Consider the following 19,608-nt stretch of genomic DNA (forward strand, 5'->3'; position numbering starts at 1 on the left):
GCTATTCGCCGCGTCCCCACATGGCAGCCGTCCAACTACCCGTTGCCCACGCGGTCAGCTTAATTTGTGACGACGGGCCCACGTGTTCAGCGACGGCGCTCATCCTTTTTTAAGCCGACCGTGCGGCGGAGCCGTCCTCATCTGCCCACCTTGCTCGCTCGTCGCCGGCAAACCCTAGCCACTACAACCACAGCGACGATGGGCCTCTTCTCCGGCGTCAGCGGCAGCAAGGCCAAGGGCAAATCCCCCGCCACCCCTTTTCTCTCCGACTTCCTCCCACCCCCGCCGGCGCCTCGCCGGCAGAGGCAGCACGTCAGCGTGCCCGTGTACTAGGCGGAGTGGCACTGGAAGAACCGCCAGTCTCTGCCCTATCCGGACGTGACGCTGCCGCACGACTGGCATCTGGATCCAGATAGGAACCCAGTGCCGGCGGCGCCGCGGTCGGCTCGTGCTCACGCGGAGGAGGTGCGGCGCCGGCGGGCGCTGCTGACGCCGGAGCAGCGCCTCGACAATGCCTACGCAACCGACTCGCCCAACTGGGCGAGGTGGTTCGCCTTCGAGCATGAGGAGGCGAGGCGACGGGGCGTGCGCGAGGTCGACCAGAGGCCAATGCTGCTGGTCGTCCGCGAGGAGGACCAGGCGGCCCTTGCGGCCGTCTACCGGGAGAGCGAGGAGGACGAGCGGCGCAGAGCAGAGGCGGCGGAGGCGGAAGAGGAGGCCCACTACGAGGCGACAATGGCGCAGGCCCTTGCCCTCTCCGCGGCGGGCGACAACGTGGTGCCGCCGTTGGCCCTGCCATCCCCCATCAAACCGGAGCCGCTGCCGGAGCCCGAGCCCGAGCCCATCGCACGCTTCTCCTGAAATGGAGTGGTGCGCGAGTGGGTGTCCGCGCCACCGGTTTGGCTGGGGGCGACGCCGGCGCAGGAGCAGGCCTACCTCGAGATGTGGCGCCAGCGCCGGCTGGCAGAGGAGCACCGTCAAGGCGAGTACGAGGAGATGCTCGAGCGCGACCTCGAGGAGGAGGCGCGCTAGGCCGCGGCTGCACAGGCGGCCGCACAGCCCCCCCCCCCCCCCCCGCCCGGGCACTGCCTGCGCCGGCACAGCCCGACATGGCGGCGCTCTGGAACACGGCGTTCGCCTGGGCCGGGCCGGCGCCGACGCTCATCGATCTCACGGACCCCGAGGACGCCGCCGCCGCCGCCTAGGGCAGCGCGCCGCCTCGTAGTTTAGGCTGTTTTTATTTTTTTATGCAAATGTGGACGCGTGGACTCTCGCCGGCCTTCGTAGCCGGCATTAATGTTTAATTAATGATGTTTCTCTTTTTTTAAATATGCATGCGTTTATTTTTTTAGTGCCGTCAAAATGGGTCTTAGGCCAGCGTTGGGCGCAGGCGCCGACCCAAATACGGAAGCAGGCATCCGTGTCCGTCTGGCCGACCCAAACGGATAAAAAATGGACGAAATCGCCGTCCGTTTGGCTCGACCCGTTGGAGTTGCTCTTAAAGTTGTTTTTTTAATAATAATATGTTTAACATAAGGTGCACCGTGCTCTAAAAATTCACTCTCGGCGACGATGAAACTGTGGTACGCAGTGCGGAACAGAACAAAGTTGCCATTCACCCCGATAGCGGCCTCTGCTTCTCTACTCTTCTCCTAACTTCCACACTCGTGTCCCTTTCTTTCCTCCCCGTCGCTTCCGCAGATCAAAATTCAAAACCCTAGCGAACTCCTCCGCAAGCACGTGATCGACCGGCCATGGCTTCCGCCCTCGGAGCCCAGGTACGCGCGCTCTTGTCTTACACCCTCCGCGTGCGCGCGGCTTCCCCGTTCGCTGTGCCCCTAAGCTTCGCCTGCTTTCCTGGTGCCTTGTAGGTGGCTGCCGTGGCGCCGATTGGTTCGGATGGTCGCCACTACAGGAGTTGTTCTTCGCTCAAGGTGCGTGGTTAGTCTGAACTGTCTGAGGTTTAATGTTGCTCCCGTTCGGGTGGTATCGATGAGGAATCTCATAGTTCTATCTGCGTTGGCACTGTAGAATAATACAGTAGTTCCGAAAGGCAAAATTCTAAGGGCACATCTAGATGTGCTCTAGTTATTGCACATCTAAGGGAGTGAATCAAGCATAAAGAGAAAAAGAAAAAAGGAAAGAAAATATTCACACGAATCTCAATGTAAGATCAATGACATATGACTTAGATGTGCAATACTTATGGCACATCTAGATGTGCTTTAGCAAAACTGAAATTTCTAAACTTTGCTAAGTACGTTTTTTTGGAAACCAGCAGATAGAGCACTCTGCTAGTTGAACTGTTGAGGGATTTGAAGCGAAATGCGTGATTGCCAGCAGCTCTATGCGGCTTAGAGTTTTCTCGATCATATCTTTGCCTGACTTAGTTGGCATCTCCATTGCTTACTTTGCAACTACAACTCAGCATTGGAGAGTTACTGCTAAACAGATGTCAGTAATCAGTTACCACTTATCTGATCGATGGGATATAGGTGTTATATATTTTTAGGTTAGAGGGGATATGACTTAATTTTTTCCACACCTCGAAATGAAGTACAAATAAGATTCACACTTGGGCAATATGTGCTATATGAACTAGTGACATGCACATTTTTGTATGCCAAAGTTTCTTTTGAGAATTATTACTAAGAAATACTCACACAACATGCACATCACTTCCTTTTCGAAAACATTCCTAGGCTATAATTCTTTCATATCTCGAGGACCTAGGAATTGTTGTTGGGCTTTACAGGCAAACATTCAGTATTTGATTCTCCTTAGCTTAGGGGTTATTGGACCCTAAGTTTCTATCATCCGTAGTACTGTATTTTTGTACATGATTTACTTGTTATTGTTCAGGGTAATAACTCCCGCAATAAGTCATGGACTGGAAAATTAGCATGGGAAAACAAGACCCTGCAACCAAGACATACGAAGGTCTTTTGTATGTCCGTGCAACAAGCAAGCAAAAGTAAATGTAAAGTTGCTATTAAACCTCTGGAACTGGAGAATACAAAGGAGCCACCCCTCAACTTGTACAAACCAAAGGGACCCTACACAGCCTCAATTGTCTCCGTTGAGAGAATTGTAGGTCCTAAAGCTCCTGGTGAAACATGTCACATTGTCATTGACCATGGTGGTAATGTCCCATACTGGGAAGGACAAAGTTATGGTGTCATTCCTCCAGTAAGTATCCCCTCCCCCCCCCCCCCCCCCCCCCCCCCGCCTTATGATTGCCCAAGATAATGTATCATTCTTGATCCTTCATACTAATATCGCTTTCACTACTTTTTTTTTCCTTTCCTTGATCGCTAATGAATGTTCATCATTAATTGTCTGCAGTTCTAGAATCCAACCCTTTGAAAAAAGAAAAAGGGCAGCCCGGTGCACGTAGCTCCTGCTTGCGCAGGGTCTAGAGAAGGGTCCGACCACTTTTGGTCTATAGTATGCAGCCTTTCCCTGCATTTCTGCAAGAGGCTGTTTCCAGGGTCTATAGCAACAGCTTTACCGCTCTGCCGGGGCTCCCCTTCAACCCTTTGAAAAAATAGTAAAAGTAAATATTAAACATAGTAAAAGTAAGTATTAAAAAGGGTCAGAAATTTAAACCATCATTTCTACATCTATAAATACACCGCGCTCCCTAATTTTGGAGCTCTCACATTCAATTGAGGTCTTCAATTTAGAATTGAGTCGCCTGATTTTGACCGGATCAATTCTTTTTATCAAGGAACTCTCTCGTTCAATTCTTTTAATCTATTAATACTCCCTAATTTTGGAGCTCCCTCATTCGATTCATGTAACCAATTTTGGATTTGGTTCACGATTTTGAATGGGTTAACGATTTTTCAAATCAATCGACAACCAAAAACATCGACATCCACAATACTAAATAAATGAAATATGGAAATTCATTTCATGTTGAATCTAATGGTACCGGTTTGATATTATGGATATTGATATATTTCTCTACAAAAAAAGGGTCAAACTTAAAGAGGTTTGACTTTTCAAAAAACCAATGCGCCTTATATTTTGAAATAGTGAGAGTAGAAAAATTATGAAAACCCAACAACACCAACGACGCAGCAAAGTGCGTCCAACCCTTCTAGTATGAGAGATTCTTCATATATGTGATGTTGAATGGTGGATAAATCTGTAAATGCAAAATCTTTATTTCCGAGTCCTGGGTTGCAAAATCTGGTGTTTATGATTCTTGGGTTGCTGACAATATGACAATTGTTTTTAAAAGAAAGTATATAGATCCTTGCTGATAAAACATTTTATAAAAAGGGAAGAAACATGTTGATCATTCTTGGTGATTAGTTATCAGTAGCTAATGAGCAACTAAAGATCACTTCCCGTCTTATGTTCAATTCCTTTCGTCCCATATCTTTGTTGCTCTCTCAGCCTTTTGTGCATTTCCAGGGAGAGAACCCAAAGAAACCTGGGGCCCCAAATACCGTCCGACTCTATTCTATTGCGTCTACTAGGTATGGCGATTCTTTTGATGGAAGGACTGCTAGTCTTTGTGTGCGCCGTGCTGTTTATTATGATCCTGAAACTGGAAAAGAAGATCCTTCAAAGAAGGGTATCTGCAGTAACTTCTTGTGTGACTCAAAACCAGGTGACAAAATTCAGATCACAGGTATGCAGCCGTGTAAAAAGCCTTAAATGTACATACAACGACAATTCATTGCTTGTAACTCAACCATTTTGTTCCGGAGTTATTTCAGATCATATAGAAGGTGTATTTGTATATAAACTGCTAATAGATTTGGCCGGATGGGGTTGTGGGTTTGGGGCACTCTGAAAAAGATGCACCCGTTGACCTTATCGTCTTCTGTTTTCAATTTTCACTGTAATATCACGTGGAATTTTCAATGCCTAGGCTGTGAACATAGTCTATGTGTCATGCCATATACTTTATGTATGTAATGATAGGCTTTATGTACTTGAACTGGTAAGCATCTCATGATGGTTCTCGCCCATGCTCAGGCCCCTCAGGCAAAATAATGCTTCTGCCTGAGGATGACCCAAACGCAACTCATATCATGATTGGAACTGGCACGGGTGTTGCTCCTTTCCGTGGCTACCTACGTCGTATGTTCATGGAAGATGTCCCATCTTTCAAGTTTGGTGGTCTGGCTTGGCTCTTTCTTGGTGTTGCCAATACTGACAGCCTGCTCTATGACGAAGAGTTCACAAACTACCTTCAGCAGTATCCAGAAAATTTCAGGTTAAAAAGACTTTAATGCTCAACATCTAATTTCAGTTTGCCCAATGATATTGTTGTGAATGCTATGGTCCAGTTCTGTTGATTTACTTGTGTAGTTGAGAGCTCTACTATCTGGTTATATTTGTGCTTGACTTGAGTAAAGCTGACCGATTCTTGTTTGAACTGACTCAAGTTTCACGGGCTCTGCAGGTATGACAAAGCACTAAGCCGGGAGCAGAAAAACAAGAGCGGTGGCAAGATGTATGTGCAGGACAGGATCGAGGAGTACAGTGATGAAATCTTCAAGCTTTTGGATGATGGTGCACACATCTACTTCTGTGGTTTGAAGGGGATGATGCTAGGGATTCAGGACACACTCAAGAGAGTAGCTGAGCAAAGAGGTGAGAGTTGGGATCAGAAGCTGTCACAGCTGAAAAAGAACAAGCAATGGCACGTCGAGGTTTACTAGGTTACAATGGCTGAGATTGTTAATTATTGTTTCCCGGGGAGATGGAAAACAGAAAGATAAGTAGGTCATTCTCTTCCCATTGTAAAATTGTCAATATTATTCATACGCGTGTGCGTCGCATGATTAATAAAACAATGTGCAATTACGCCTGTGAAGCCCTTCCAGCTAGTTTACTCCTGTCCATTTTACATGATGAGTTGTCAAATGTAGCTTTTCCTGCTGTTTAGTAGTACATGTCACTATTTTCTTTTTGCGGGGGAGTACATGTCACTATGACGCTAAAAATATATCCAGAAGAGCAAAGGTGTAGCATCTCCCTTTATCTTTAGTGTCAAAAGGATGTTAATCCCATAATTTATGTGATTGATGCCTTAAGCCTTATCTGGCCTCTTCCGAAGCATCTACGTTCTTCAGCAGTCTTAGGGGGAAAAGTGGGGTCAGTTAGGTTCAGGTTTTTGTATTCTTCCTTTTCTCATCATTGTTTTACTTTTCCACTTGCGTTCCTGGACATGCAAGCAGTATGACAAGCAGAAGATTCTTTGCATCATATTCCGTGTAGCTTCTTGTTTCAACTGGCGCCACTGTATCTCCTGCTGTCAGTGATCTGTAAAGGCTGTGTGCAGCTGGGAGAAACTGCAACCAACTTTGCCAACATGTTCAGGTGTTCTGGTAGTAAATTTAGGTAACGTGTACCTTTCGAGGTGTTTGGCTCGTGCTTTTGTATCGTAACCTGATTACAGCGTCAACGGATCCCGTCAAATCTTGTTTGTTTTGATTGCTCCGTAATCACATAACACGGTATTAGATCCCAGCCTAGTTCAAATATGTTACCGGTCGAAATTGTCTGTAATGAAAGCCGCTGCGGTGTCTCCCTCCTCGCTATCTCCTCTGGTTAAAGCGTTTCTGCCGCCACCAGCTGTCCACATCGCCGCCCCAAACAGCCGCCACCGTCGCCGTCGTTGTATCCGCCGCTGCGTCCACCGCCCGGCGCCGTCGCTGCAGCCGCCACTGCTGTCATTGTTGTTAGCCTCGCTCTCAGGCCCTCGCCCCCAAGACACGAACGATGCTGCCTCCTTCCTCGCCCGCCATGCGCAGCTTGGATCTGCTTCCAGCCAGCGGTTCGTCCTCGGCTGGTACTTGCCCAACTCTGGTATTCTTTAACGTTACAGTGTAGGTGTAGGTAGCCAAACAAAGTATGATTTTTGCCCATACCATTTACGTTAACAGTGTAACCCAATTACGTTTGTGTTTGCGTTACCGATCTGCAACCAAACACTTCCTCGGCTTTCCTTTTTGTTCATTTCCAAGCTCTCATGCAAATCTTGTGAGCATGCAACTTTAGGTGTATCCTTCACAGTCAGGTTTCAAAAGACTCTTTTGGTTCTGTCCCCTTAATTTCTACTACCAAGAATAGCTGAATAAACTCACTTCAAACTCATAAGGTGTATACTTTCCATGAAAAAAAATACTCTCTCCATTCACAAACATAAGATGTTTTAACTTTTTTTCTAAATCAGATGTATATAGACACGTTTTAGTGTGTTTGTCCACTCATTTCAGTCCAAAACATCTTATATTTATGAACAGATGGAGTACTCCCTTCATTCCACAATGTAGTGCTTCCTCTATCTCCGTGCTTCAACTTTGACCGTAAATTTAACTACCAAGACCGATTGCGGCGGGAGCAAAAATTATATCAGTGAATTCATATTCCAAAGAAGTTTTCAATTATATATTTTTTTCTCCTGCCGCAGTTGGTCTCGTTGATTAAATTTATGGTCAAAGTTGGACCTCGGAAAGCGCGGACGTATTATATTTTGGAATGGAGGGAGTATGTAACAATGACAGCCGTATAATTGTGTTCGAGGAGGAAAGGGGGAGAAACAGAAGCCTAATTCATATGAACACGCTATTCTTAAGAAGACCTTGCATGGTTGCAATAAAAAAAAGGGTCACATGCTTGGTGTCTCCTGTTTGTCTCAACTGCCAAAACGAACATGCGAAATCTCTAAATCTATGATCAAATTAATGGCCAATAGATCAGATCCAAATTTATTTTATTGCACGATCTCTACTATGCTGCCATTACATATGGCTATGCTTGTGGAGAGATGCTGAGTACATAGCTTAGTTTCGTTTCCAGAGCGAAACTGTTGTACGAACGACGCACAGCCTGAACGACAGGGAAACGATGGCTAATCCAGAGACTATTTGAATGCATGACCTCTCAGGGAAACCAGAACGAGCGTTCTTTTTCCCCGACTCCGGATGGCAGGATTCAGATCACTTTTTTCTCCTTCTTTTGACTTTCTCCCTCCATCCCTATCAATCATGTAGTGACAATAAATAACAATACCGGGCACATTAGTGTGTGGTAATTGGAATGAGTACAATCTAAATCCCTTAACGAGGATCCATTGGAGGGCAAGTCTGGTGCCAGCAGCCGCGGTAATTCCAGCTCCAATAGCGTATATTTAAGTTGTTGCAGTTAAAAAGCTCGTAGTTGGACCTTGGGCCGGGTCGGCCAGTCCGCCTCACGGCGAGCACCGACCTACTCGACCCTTCGGCTGGCATCGCGCTCCTAGCCTTAAGTGGCCAGGTCATGTTTCCGGCATCGTTACTTTGAAGAAATTAGAGTGCTCAAAGCAAGCCATCGCTCTGGATACATTAGCATGGGATAACATCATAGGATTTCGGTCCTATTGTGTTGGCCTTCGGGATCGGAGTAATGATTAATAGGGACATTCGGGGGCATTCATATTTCATAGTCAGAGGCATGTGTGCTGAGAATTTGAAGATCACGACTGTTGCATGGACAAATGAGCACACACACACACACATCCAGACACTGTCCAACATGTTCATGGACATATAGGAATAGCGGAATACAAAATTCAAAAAAATGAAGAGGACTGGTCGGCCCGAATCTCCCCTCCCATGTCGTCCCTCGCGAGGCAACGGGGAGGCGCCTCCAAATCGCCGCCGCCAGGCTCTCCCTCCTCTGCCCCTTCCTTCCTCGCCGTCGCCAGAGGGCACGACCGGGCAAAGCCTGCCTGACACCAACGGCGGCGGTGCCTCCTCACCTTCCTGTGCTGCGGGGCAGCGCGGGTTGTCGTGGCTGCATCGGGATGGGACGCTGCTGCAGGGCGACACATCGGGGTGGCGGCTGGCGTGGGGATGCGTCGACGGCGCGTCGGCTTCGTTGCAGGCTGCGTGGAGCGGCTGGTAGTGGCGTGATGCGCCCAACCCTGGTTGGGAGGGGGGTCCTCTAGATCTGGCCATGGCTGGCGGCGTGAGGTGGTAGCGGCGGCCAGGTCCGGTCGTCGCCATGGGCGCGCTCTGTTGCGCCGCGTCCGCCGCCCGGCGCCGTCGCTGCAGCCGCCACTGCTGTCATTGTTGTTAGCCTCGCTCTCAGGCCCTCGCCCCCAAGACACGAACGATGCTGCCTCCTTCCTCGCCCGCCATGCGCAGCTTGGATCTGCTTCCAGCCAGCGGTTCGTCCTCGGCTGGTACTTGCCCAACTCTGGTATTCTTTAACATTACAGTGTAGGTAGCCAAACAAAGTATGATTTTTGCCCATACCGTTTACGTTAACAGTGTAACCCAATTACGTTTGCGTTTGCGTTACCGATCTGCAACCAAACACTTCCTCAGCTTCCCTTTTTGTTCATTTTCAAGCTCTCATGCAAATCTTGTGAGCATGCAACTTTAGGTGTATCCTTCACAGTCAGGTTTCAAAAGACTCTTTTGGTTCCGTCCCCTTAATTTCTACTACCAAGAATAGCTGAATAAACTCACTTCATACTCATAAGGTGTATACTTTCCGTGAAAAAAAAATACTCTCTCCATTCACAAACATAAGATGTTCTAACTTTTTTTCTAAATCAGATGTATATAGACACGTTTTAGTGTGTTTGTCCACTCATTTCAATCCAAAATATCTTATATTTGTGAACAGATGGAGTACTCCCTCCATTCCACAATGTAGTGCTTCCTATCTTCGTGCTTCAACTTTGACCGTAAATTTAACTACCAAGACCGATTGCGGCGGGAGCAAAAATTATATCAGTGAATTCACATTCCAAAGAAGTTTTCAATTATATATATTTTTTCCCCCGCAGTTGGTCTCGTTGATTAAATTTATGGTCAAAGTTGAACCTCGGGAAGCGCGGACGTATTATATTTTGGAATGGAGGGGAGTATGTAACAATGACAGCCGTATAATTGTGTTCGAGGAGGAAAGGGGGAGAAACAGAAGCCTAATTCATATGAACACGCTATTCTTAAGAAGACCTTGCATGGTTGCAATAAAAAAAGGTCACATGCTTCGTGTCTCCTGTTTGTCTCAACTGCCAAAACGAACATGGGGAATCTCTAGATCTATGATCAAATTAATGGCCAATAGATCAGATCCAAATTTATTTTATTGCATGATCTCTACTATGCTGCCGTTACATATGGCTATGCTTGCGGAGAGATGCTGAGTACATAGCTCTAGTTTCGTTTCCACAGCGAAACTGCTGTGCGGACGACGCACAACCTGCACGACAGGGAAACGATGGCTAATCCAGAGACTATTTGAATGCATGACCTCTTAGGGAAACCAGAACGAGCGTTCTTTTTCCCCGACTCCGGATGGCAGGATTCAGATCACTTTTTTCTCTTTCTTTTGACTTTCTCCCTCCGTCCCTATCAATCATGCAGTGACAATAAATAACAATACAGGGCGCATTAGTGTCTGGTAATTGGAATGAGTACAATCTAAATCCCTTAACGAGGATCCATTGGAGGACAAATCTGGTGCCAGCAGCCGTGGTAATTCCAGCTCCAATAGCGTATATTTAAGTTGTTGCAGTTAAAAAGCTCGTAGTTGGACCTTGGGCCGGGTCGGCCGGTCCGCCTCACGGCGAGCACCGACCTACTCGACCCTTTGGCCGGCATCGCGCTCCTAGCCTTAAGTGGCCAGGTCATGTTTCCGACATCGTTACTTTGAAGAAATTAGAGTGCTCAAAGCAAGCCATCGCTCTGGATACATTAGCATGGGATAACATCATAGGATTCCGGTCCTATTGTGTTGGCCTTCGGGATCGGAGTAATGATTAATAGGGACATTCGGGGGCATTCGTATTTCATAGTCAGAGGCATGTGTGCTGAGAATTTGAAGATCACGACTGCTTGCATGGACAAATGAGCACACAAAGACACATCCAGACACTGCCTGAACATGTTCATGGACATATAGGAATAGCGGAATACAAAATTCAAAAAAATGAAGAGGACTGGTCGGCCCGAATCTCCTCTCCCACGTCGCCCCTCGCGAGGCGACGGGGAGGCGCCTCCAAATCGCCGCCGCCAGGCTCTCCCTCCTCTCCCCCTCCCTTCCTCGCCATCGCCAGAGGGCACGACCGGGCAAAGCCTGCCTGACACCAACGGCGGCGGTGCCTCCTCACCTTCCTGTGCTGCGGGGCAGCGCGGGTTGTCGTGGCTGCATCGGGATGTGACGCTGCTGTAGGGCGACACATCGGGGTGGCGGCTGGCGTGGGGATGCGTCGACGACGCGTCGGCTTCGTTGCAGGCTGCGTGGAGCGGCTGGTAGTGGCATGATGCGCCCAACCCTGGTGGGGGGGGGGGGTCCTCTGGATCTGGCCATGGCTGTCGGCGTGAGGTGGTAGCGGCGGCCAGGTCGGTCGTCGCCATGGGCGCGCTCTGTTGCGCCGCGCCCGCCGCCCGGCGCCGTCGCTGCAGCCGCCACTGCTGTCATTGTTGTTAGCCTCGCTCTCAGGCCCTCGCCCCCAAGACACGAACGATGCTGCCTCCTTCCTCGCCCGCCATGCGCAGCTTGGATCTGCTTCCAGCCAGCGGTTCGTCCTCGGCTGGTACTTGCCCAACTCTGGTATTCTTTAACGTTACAGTGTAGGTAGCCAAACAAAGTATGATTTTTGCCCATACCGTTTACATTAATAGTGTAACCCAATTACGTTTGCGTTTGCGTTACCGATCTGCAACCAAACACTTCCTCAGCTTCCCTTTTTGTTCATTTTCAAGCTCTCATGCAAATCTTGTGAGCATGCAACTTTAGGTGTATCCTTCACAGTCAGGTTTCAAAAGACTCTTTTGGTTCTGTCCCCTTAATTTCTACTACCAAGAATAGCTGAATAAACTCACTTCAAACTCATAAGGTGTATACTTTCCATGAAAAAAAATACTCTCTCCATTCACAAACATAAGATGTTTTAACTTTTTTTCTAAATCAGATGTATATAGACACGTTTTAGTGTGTTTGTCCACTCATTTCAGTCCAAAACATCTTATATTTATGAACAGATGGAGTACTCCCTTCATTCCACAATGTAGTGCTTCCTCTATCTCCGTGCTTCAACTTTGACCGTAAATTTAACTACCAAGACCGATTGCGGCGGGAGCAAAAATTATATCAGTGAATTCATATTCCAAAGAAGTTTTCAATTATATATTTTTTTCTCCCGCCGCAGTTGGTCTCGTTAATTAAATTTATGGTCAGAGTTGGACCTCGGAAAGCGCGGACATATTATATTTTGGAATGGAGGGAGTATGTAACAATGACAGCCGTATAATTGTGTTTGAGGAGGAAAGGGGGAGAAACAGAAGCCTAATTCATATGAACACGCTATTCTTAAGAAGACCTTGCATGGTTGCAATAAACAAAAGGGCCACATGCTTCGTGTCTCCTGTTTGTCTCAACTGCCAAAACGAACATGCGAAATCTCTAGATCTATGATCAAATTAATGGCCAATAGATCAGATCCAAATTTATTTTATTGCACGATCTCTACTATGCTGCCGTTACATATGGCTATGCTTGCGGAGAGATGCTAAGTACATAGCTCTAGTTTCGTTTCCAAAGCGAAACTGCTGTGCGGACGACGCACAGCCTGCATGACAGGGAAACGATGGCTAATCCAGAGACTATTTGAATGCATGACCTCTCAGGGAAACCAGAACGAGCGTTCTTTTTCCCCGACTCTGGATGGCAGGATTCAGAACACTTTTTTCTCTTTCTTTTGACTTTCTCACTCCGTCCCTATCAATTATGTAGTGACAATAAATAACAATACCGGGCGCATTAGTGTCTGATAATTGAAATGAGTACAATCTAAATCCCTTAACGAGGATCCATTGGAGGGCAAGTCTGGTGCCAGCAGCCGCGGTAATTCCAGCTCCAATAGCGTATATTTAAGTAGTTGCAGTTAAAAAGCTCGTAGTTGGACCTTGGGCCGGGTCGGCCGGTCTGCCTCACGACGAGCACCGACCTACTCGACCCTTCGGCCGGCATCGCGCTCCTAGCCTTAAGTGGCCGGGTCATGTTTCCGGCATCGTTACTTTGGAGAAATTAGAGTGATCAAAGCAAGCCATCGCTCTGGATACATTATCATGGGATAACATCATAGGATTCTGGTCCTATTGTGTTGGCCTTCGGGATCGGAGTAATGATTAATAGGGACATTCGGGGGCATTCGTATTTCATAGTCAGAGGCATGTGTGCTGAGAATTTGAAGATCACGACTGCTTGCATGGACAAATGAGCACACAAAGACACATCCAGATACTGTCTGAACATGTTCATGGACATATAGGAATAGCGGAATACAAAATTAAAAAAAATGAAGAGGACTGGTCGGCCCGAATCTCCCCTCTTACGTCGCCCCTCGCGAGGCGACGGGGAGGCGCCTCCAAATTGCCGCCGCCAGGCTCTCCCTCCTCTCCCCCTCCCTTCCTCGCCGTCGCCCGAGGGCACGACCGGGCAAAGCCTGCCTGACACCGACGGCGGCGGTGCCTCCTCACCTTCCTGTGCTGCGGGGCGGCGCGGGTTGTCGTGGCTGCATCGGGATGCGACGCTGCTGCAGGGCGACACATCGGGGTGGCGGCTGGCGTGGGGATGCGTCGACAGCGCGTCGGCTTCGTTGCAGGCTGCGTGGAGCGGCTGGTAGTGGCGTGATGCGCCCAACCCTGGTTGGGGGGGGGAGGGTCCTCTGGATCTGGCCATGGCTAGCGGCGTGAGGTGGTAGCGGCGGCCAGGTCTGGTCGTCGCCATGGGCGTGCTCTGTTGCGCCGCGGTGGCTGCCCTCGCTATGGTACGGGGCTTGGCGGTTGTGTGGCAGGGTCACGCGGGGGTAGCCGGGGCTTCGACCTAGATCTGGTCCAAGTGCTCGGAGGCCGACGATGGTGTCTCGGCACGCGTGCGTGCGACGTCGGGACTGGGTGCGGCAGGCGATGGTGGGCTGCAGACGGAGGCTGTGGTGGCATCATCAAGCCGCGCCCCGGTTGGCTGGTGGCGCGGGTGCATGCCCGACGGCTCCGATGCTTGGAGCTTGCCGGATGGCGCGGGTTGGGCAGTGGCACGGTGCTGTTGCTGCTCCCGTCGTGGGTGGCTCCACGGTAGCTTGGCAAGTTGGCTGCGGCGATGGTTGGACGTTCCGGTGTCGGCTCGTCCGTAGGCGACTTGTGTCGCCCTTCGACCCTTCTCCTTGTCATCCGGGCGCTACTTTTGTCGAAGGGTTGGCCATCTCCCAGCCGCGGTTCATCGCTCGTCCCGTGCCCGGGGCCGCAGGGCTGAGCTCGTCTCGCGCCCGTCAGCAGGATTGATCTTGTCTTGCGCCCGACAGCAGGACCGAGCTCGTCTTGCGCCCGGGGCTGTAGGACGGGGTGATGGAGGCCGATTTTGGTCGGCCTATTGGGTCTCGGCGCTGGGGGCTACCAAGGGGTGCGAAAGGCGGAACCTTTCCGCTCATCTCTTTGGTTGGGGTAGCGGCGGGTCTCAGGTGAGGTGGTGTCAAGGTCTTGGACGCGGGGGCGGCGGCCCTAGTGGTGGTAGCACGGTGCTCATGGGCAGAGCCCGTGGCTCGATGCTGCCCGGTGGCCATGGCCTTGTGGGCGGCATGGTAGCCGAGGTGTGGCATTGGGTGGCGGTGAGTGTTGACCGAGGTGAAAACATGTTCTATCTTGGCAGCGACGGCGAAGCTCGTCCCCTTCTTGAAGGCATCATCACGGCTCTCATTGCCCGTCGTGTTGCTCCAGAGAAAACTCTGATCCTCGGATCAGGCGGCGGCGGCGCTCCGGTGTCGTTTCCTTCCTAAAGGTGCCACCTTGGAGTCCACGGTTCGTCGTATGCAGCTGCATCTCTTTTGTGGTGATAGGGGTTGTTGTTGTTGTGCTCAGCGCCTATGTATTCTGCATTGGGTGTGCGCGTGTGTTGTGGTGGCATGCGTTTGTATCTGTAGAATGTGTGAATTGCATGATATATTGCTCTTCGTGCATAGGCACGTATATATGATGTACAGAGATGGGCCATGGACCTCAACTATACAAGGAACTAGGAGACGGGCCCAATACACAATATGCACATAACACATATACTCAACACCCCCCTAGTCGAAACGGCACCACGGCTGACGCAAAGACTGGACCGGAACTCCTCAAATGACGCCGTAGGCAAGCCCTTGGTCATGATATCGGCAAATTGTTGGGAAGTAGGGACGTGTAAAACACGAATATGGCCAAGGGCCACCTGTTCCCGAACAAAATGAATATCCAACTCAATATGCTTGGTCCGTCAATGATGCACCGGGTTAGCGGAGAGGTAGACCACCGAGACTTTGTTGCAGTAGACCACCGTGGCACGGTAGACAGTGCAAGAGAGCTCCTGAAGCAGCCGGCGAAGCCACGAACACTCGGCGACGGCATTGGCCACCGCACGATACTCAACCTCAGCACTGGAACTAGAGACTGTAGGCTACCGCTTGGACGACCACGAGATAAGTGAGGGTCCAAGGTAGACACAATAGCCCGAAGTGGAGCGACGAGTGTCAGGGCAGCCCACCCAGTCTGCATCGGAGTAGGCGGTGAGGGCGGTGTCGGCGGAGGCGTGGAGCGTGACGCCAAGATCCATAGTGCCATAGATATAGCGGAGAATCCGCTTGACGGCAGCCCAGTGGACATCTTAAAGAGAATGCATATGAAGACACACCTGTTGCATGACATACTGGATCTCCGGTCGAGTCAGAGTGAGGTACTGGAGAGCACCAACGATAGACGATAGAAAGAAGCATCCGAAGCAGGAGAACCATCCGTGGAAGAAAGCTTGGCCTTCGTATAAACAGGCATAGCGACAGGCTTGCAGTTAAGCATGCCAGCACGCTCCAAGAGCTCGTGAGCGTACTTCCGCTGATGAAGGAAGAAGCCATCCGGACGACGCACCACCTCGGAACCGAGAAAGTAGTGCAAAGGACCCAAGTCCTTGATGGCGAACTCAGCGCGAAGACGAGCCGTGAGCTGACTCAGGAGACCAGCCGTACATGCCGTCAGGATGATGTCGTCGACATAGAGCAGCAAGTAGGCTGTGTCAGAGCCCTGATGATAGACGAAGAGCGAGGCGTCCGAGCGGGTAGAACGGAACCCAAGCTGGTGGAGAAACGCCGCGATGCGCTGGTACCAAGCGCGCGGAGCCTGCTTGAGTCCGTACAAGGACCGTGAAAGCAGGCACACGTGGTCGGGAAGCGTCGGGTCAACAAACTCGGTGGGCTACTGTCAGAAGACCTGCTCCTCGAGGTGACTGATAACCCACAAGTATAGGGGATCGCAACAGTTTTCGAGGGTAGAGTATTCAACCCAAATTTATAGATTCGGCACAAGGGGAGACAAAGAATATTTGAAGGTATTAGCAGCTGAGTTGTCAATTCAACCACACCTAGAGATTAATTATCTGCAGCAAGGTGATCAATAGCAAAGTAGTTTGATAGTTTTGATAGTAGTGACAGCAGCAATAGTAACAGTAACAGTGATAGCAGTAATTTTGTAGCAAGTGTAACAGTGATGATAGCAATAGTAACGCATCAAGATCAATAAGGATAAATTCGTAGGCTTTGGATCGGTGACTTATTGGATGATATTCATCATGTGACAGTTATAACCTAGGGCGATACGGCACTAGCTCCAGTTCATCGATATAATATAGGCATGTATTCTGTAAATAGTCATACGTGCTTTATTAAAAGAACTTGTATGCCATCTTTTGTCCTACCCTCCCGTGGTAGCGGGGTCCATATTGAAAACTAAGGGATATTAAGGCCTCCTTTTAATAGAGAACCGGAAACAAATCATTAACACATAGTGAATACATGAACTCCTCAAATTACGGTCATCATCGGGAGTGGGCCCGGTTGTTGTAGTAGGTGACTATAACTTGGAAGATCGGATAGAACATGGATATAATGATGATAATATAAACGGTTCAGATCTAAAATCATGGCACCCGGGCCAAAGTGTCAAGCATTAAGCATGGCAAAGTCATAGCAACATTAATCTAAGAACATAGTGGATAGTAGGGATCAATCCCTAACAAAACTAACTCGATTACATGATGAATCTCATCCAACTCCTCACCGACCAGCGAGCCTACGAAGGAATTACTCACTCCCGGTGGGGAGCATCATGGAATTGGCGATGGAGAAGGGTTGGTGATGACGAAGAATGAAGATCCCTCTCTCCGGAGCCCCAAACGGACTCCAGATCTGCCCTCCCAAGGAAGAACAGGGCTTGGCGGCGGCTCCGTCTCGTGGATCGAATAATTCTTTCTTCCCAATTTTTTCTGGAAATATGTGAATTTATAGTATCAGGGGAATCGTCAGCGGGGCCACCAGGTGGGTACAACCCACCTGGGCGCTCCAGGAGAGGGGGGCACGCCCTGGTGGGTTGTGCCCACCCAGGGCCCCCTCTCTGGTGGGTCTTGGCTCCAGTAATTCTTATTATTGATATAAAAATCCTCGAAAAGTTTTGTTCCATGCCGAAAACTTTTATTTCTGCACAAAAACAACACCATGGTAGCTCTGCTGAAAACAACGTCAGTCCGGGGTTGGTTTCATTCAAATCATGCAAATTAGAGTCCAAACAAGAGGAAAAGCGTGAGAAAAAGTAGATATGTTGGAGACGTATCAACTCCCCCAAGGTTAAACCTTTGCTTGTCAATTCAGTTGATACACCGAAAGTGAGAAAGAAAAATTTTTACGAACTCTTTTGCTCTTGTTTGCATAAATAAGCTTAAACAACACCCAGGTTTTTAGCCAACATTATAACTAACCATGTCGACAATAACTCTTAAAGATTATAATGATTCATATCAATGACATAATCAGCTAGCGAGCAATAATAAGATATCTCAAACGGCAACACATTGTCAAAACAACCATGATATAATATGACAATAATGGTATCTTGCTAGCCCTTTCTGAGACCGCAAAACATAAATGCAAAGCACCTCCAAAGTTCAAGCAGCGACTAAACATTGTAATTTATGGTAGAAAAGATCCAGTCATGATGCACCCAACATTAGCTACACACAATGCATAAATTATGACAGCTGTGCTCTACTCAGTTTCTGGCGCTTGTTTTTAGAAGGTGATGGCACAACATAAAAGTAAATAGAAAGTCCCTTCGCAGAGGGAAGCAGTGATTTGTAGAGGTGCCAGAGCTCAGTTTTTAAAACAGAGATAAATGATATTTTCAGACATGCACCCTTCTTATTCACTTCACAACCATCAGTTATCAATATCTTCCATGCTAAGCACACCAGTGGCGGTTCCCAAGCGGTAAAAGTAAAGGTTTTGAATCCATTGGGAGTTTTTGTTTGATTATTTAAGAGATGAACTCTCTTTGTATTTTGCAGTTTGGGACTGGGCATCCCTATTACCGCCCTTTTTCTCGTGCGATGGCGAGTGAATAAACACTTGACCTGAGAATAACCCGCTTAGCATGGAAGATATCGACCATCTCCTGTCGTTCCATGAACGATCCAGGCACACAAAACGAATAATTTTTTAGAAGTTTTTAGAGGTGGCACATGCAAATTTACTTAGGACAGCAGGGTAATACCGTATATAGGTAGGTATGGTGGACTCATCTGGAATAACTTTGGGTTCAAGGTTTTTGATGTACAGGCAGAGTTCCCACTTAGTATAGGCGAAGGCTAGCAATTAAGATTGAGAAGCAGCCAGCTAGAGACCAACAACGATCATAAACATGCATTATGCATAAGTAACATTGAACACTAGCATGGGTAGGATATGAACACCTTGAACATAAACATTATAGAGGCTATGTTGGTTTTGATTCAAGTACATGCATGAACATGTACCAAGTCAAGCCACTTGAACATTTAGAGGAGGATACCATATCATCATACTACATCACAATCATCTTAACGCTATGTTGATATCCAAGATAAATCATTATTAACTCCTAGCTACTTATGCATGGCATGAGAAACTATAATATCTAATTGTCATTGCAAACATGTTTAATCATAACGGGCTGAATCATGGACGCTAGGTTAAACATATTTACATAGATAGCACAAGTCGAGTTCATACCAGTTTTTCTTTGCCACGGCCAGTTCATCGAATATCGTCATTATTGCTTTTTGCTAGCACGACCGAATGATATGAAAATAATAATAGTGCAACAGTGCCATGGACTAAGCTGGAATCTGCAAACATTTTACTCAACAGGAGGACAAGGTAAAATGGGCTTTTTATTAGTTCAACAATTATTCATATGAGAGCCACTCAATATTTTCATTGTGGTCTTCTCCTCGGTACAACTCAAAAGAAAAGAATTTTAGAGAAGCACAGTGAAATATTTTTGGAGTTTTTGGTTTTCTTTAGAAAGAAAATAAGGGAAAAGAAAAAACAAGAAAAACTATTTACACGGGAAAGCTCCCAACAAACAAAAGAAGAACAAGGAAATCCCTTTGGGTTTTCTTTTTAGTATTACTACTAAGCATGCATAGAAAGTAAATTAACTACAACTATTTTTTTGGTTTTCTAAAGTTTTTTCAAACACACAAGAAGAAAGCAAGAAAAAAAAATCTAAGCATGGATGATACAATGAAAAA

General features: G+C 48.1%; 1 protein-coding gene across 1 annotated transcript; it reads left to right on the forward strand.

Moving 5' to 3' along the window:
* Window positions 1-1,548: 1,548 nt before the first annotated feature.
* Window positions 1,549-5,833, forward strand: LOC123188755 (ferredoxin--NADP reductase, embryo isozyme, chloroplastic). The gene is made up of 6 exons (XM_044600991.1): window positions 1,549-1,778; window positions 1,872-1,934; window positions 2,863-3,189; window positions 4,426-4,645; window positions 4,996-5,236; window positions 5,426-5,833. The coding sequence occupies exons 1-6, from the start codon at window positions 1,755-1,757 to the stop codon at window positions 5,682-5,684; spliced, it is 1,134 nt and encodes a 377-aa protein (XP_044456926.1). The 5' UTR covers window positions 1,549-1,754; the 3' UTR covers window positions 5,685-5,833.
* Window positions 5,834-19,608: the final 13,775 nt, after the last annotated feature.

Source organism: Triticum aestivum, chromosome 2A (assembly GCF_018294505.1).
Source record: "Triticum aestivum cultivar Chinese Spring chromosome 2A, IWGSC CS RefSeq v2.1, whole genome shotgun sequence".
Lineage (NCBI taxonomy): Eukaryota > Viridiplantae > Streptophyta > Magnoliopsida > Poales > Poaceae > Triticum > Triticum aestivum.

Excerpts from the sequence above, each read along its gene's own strand:
- LOC123188755 (XM_044600991.1), top strand. The coding sequence starts at position 1,755 with ATGGCTTCCGCCCTCGGAGCCCAG. Across the intron at positions 1,935-2,862 it reads GGAGTTGTTCTTCGCTCAAG|GGTAATAACTCCCGCAATAA; the intron begins GTGCGTGGTTAG and ends GTTATTGTTCAG. Across the intron at positions 5,237-5,425 it reads CAGTATCCAGAAAATTTCAG|GTATGACAAAGCACTAAGCC; the intron begins GTTAAAAAGACT and ends CGGGCTCTGCAG.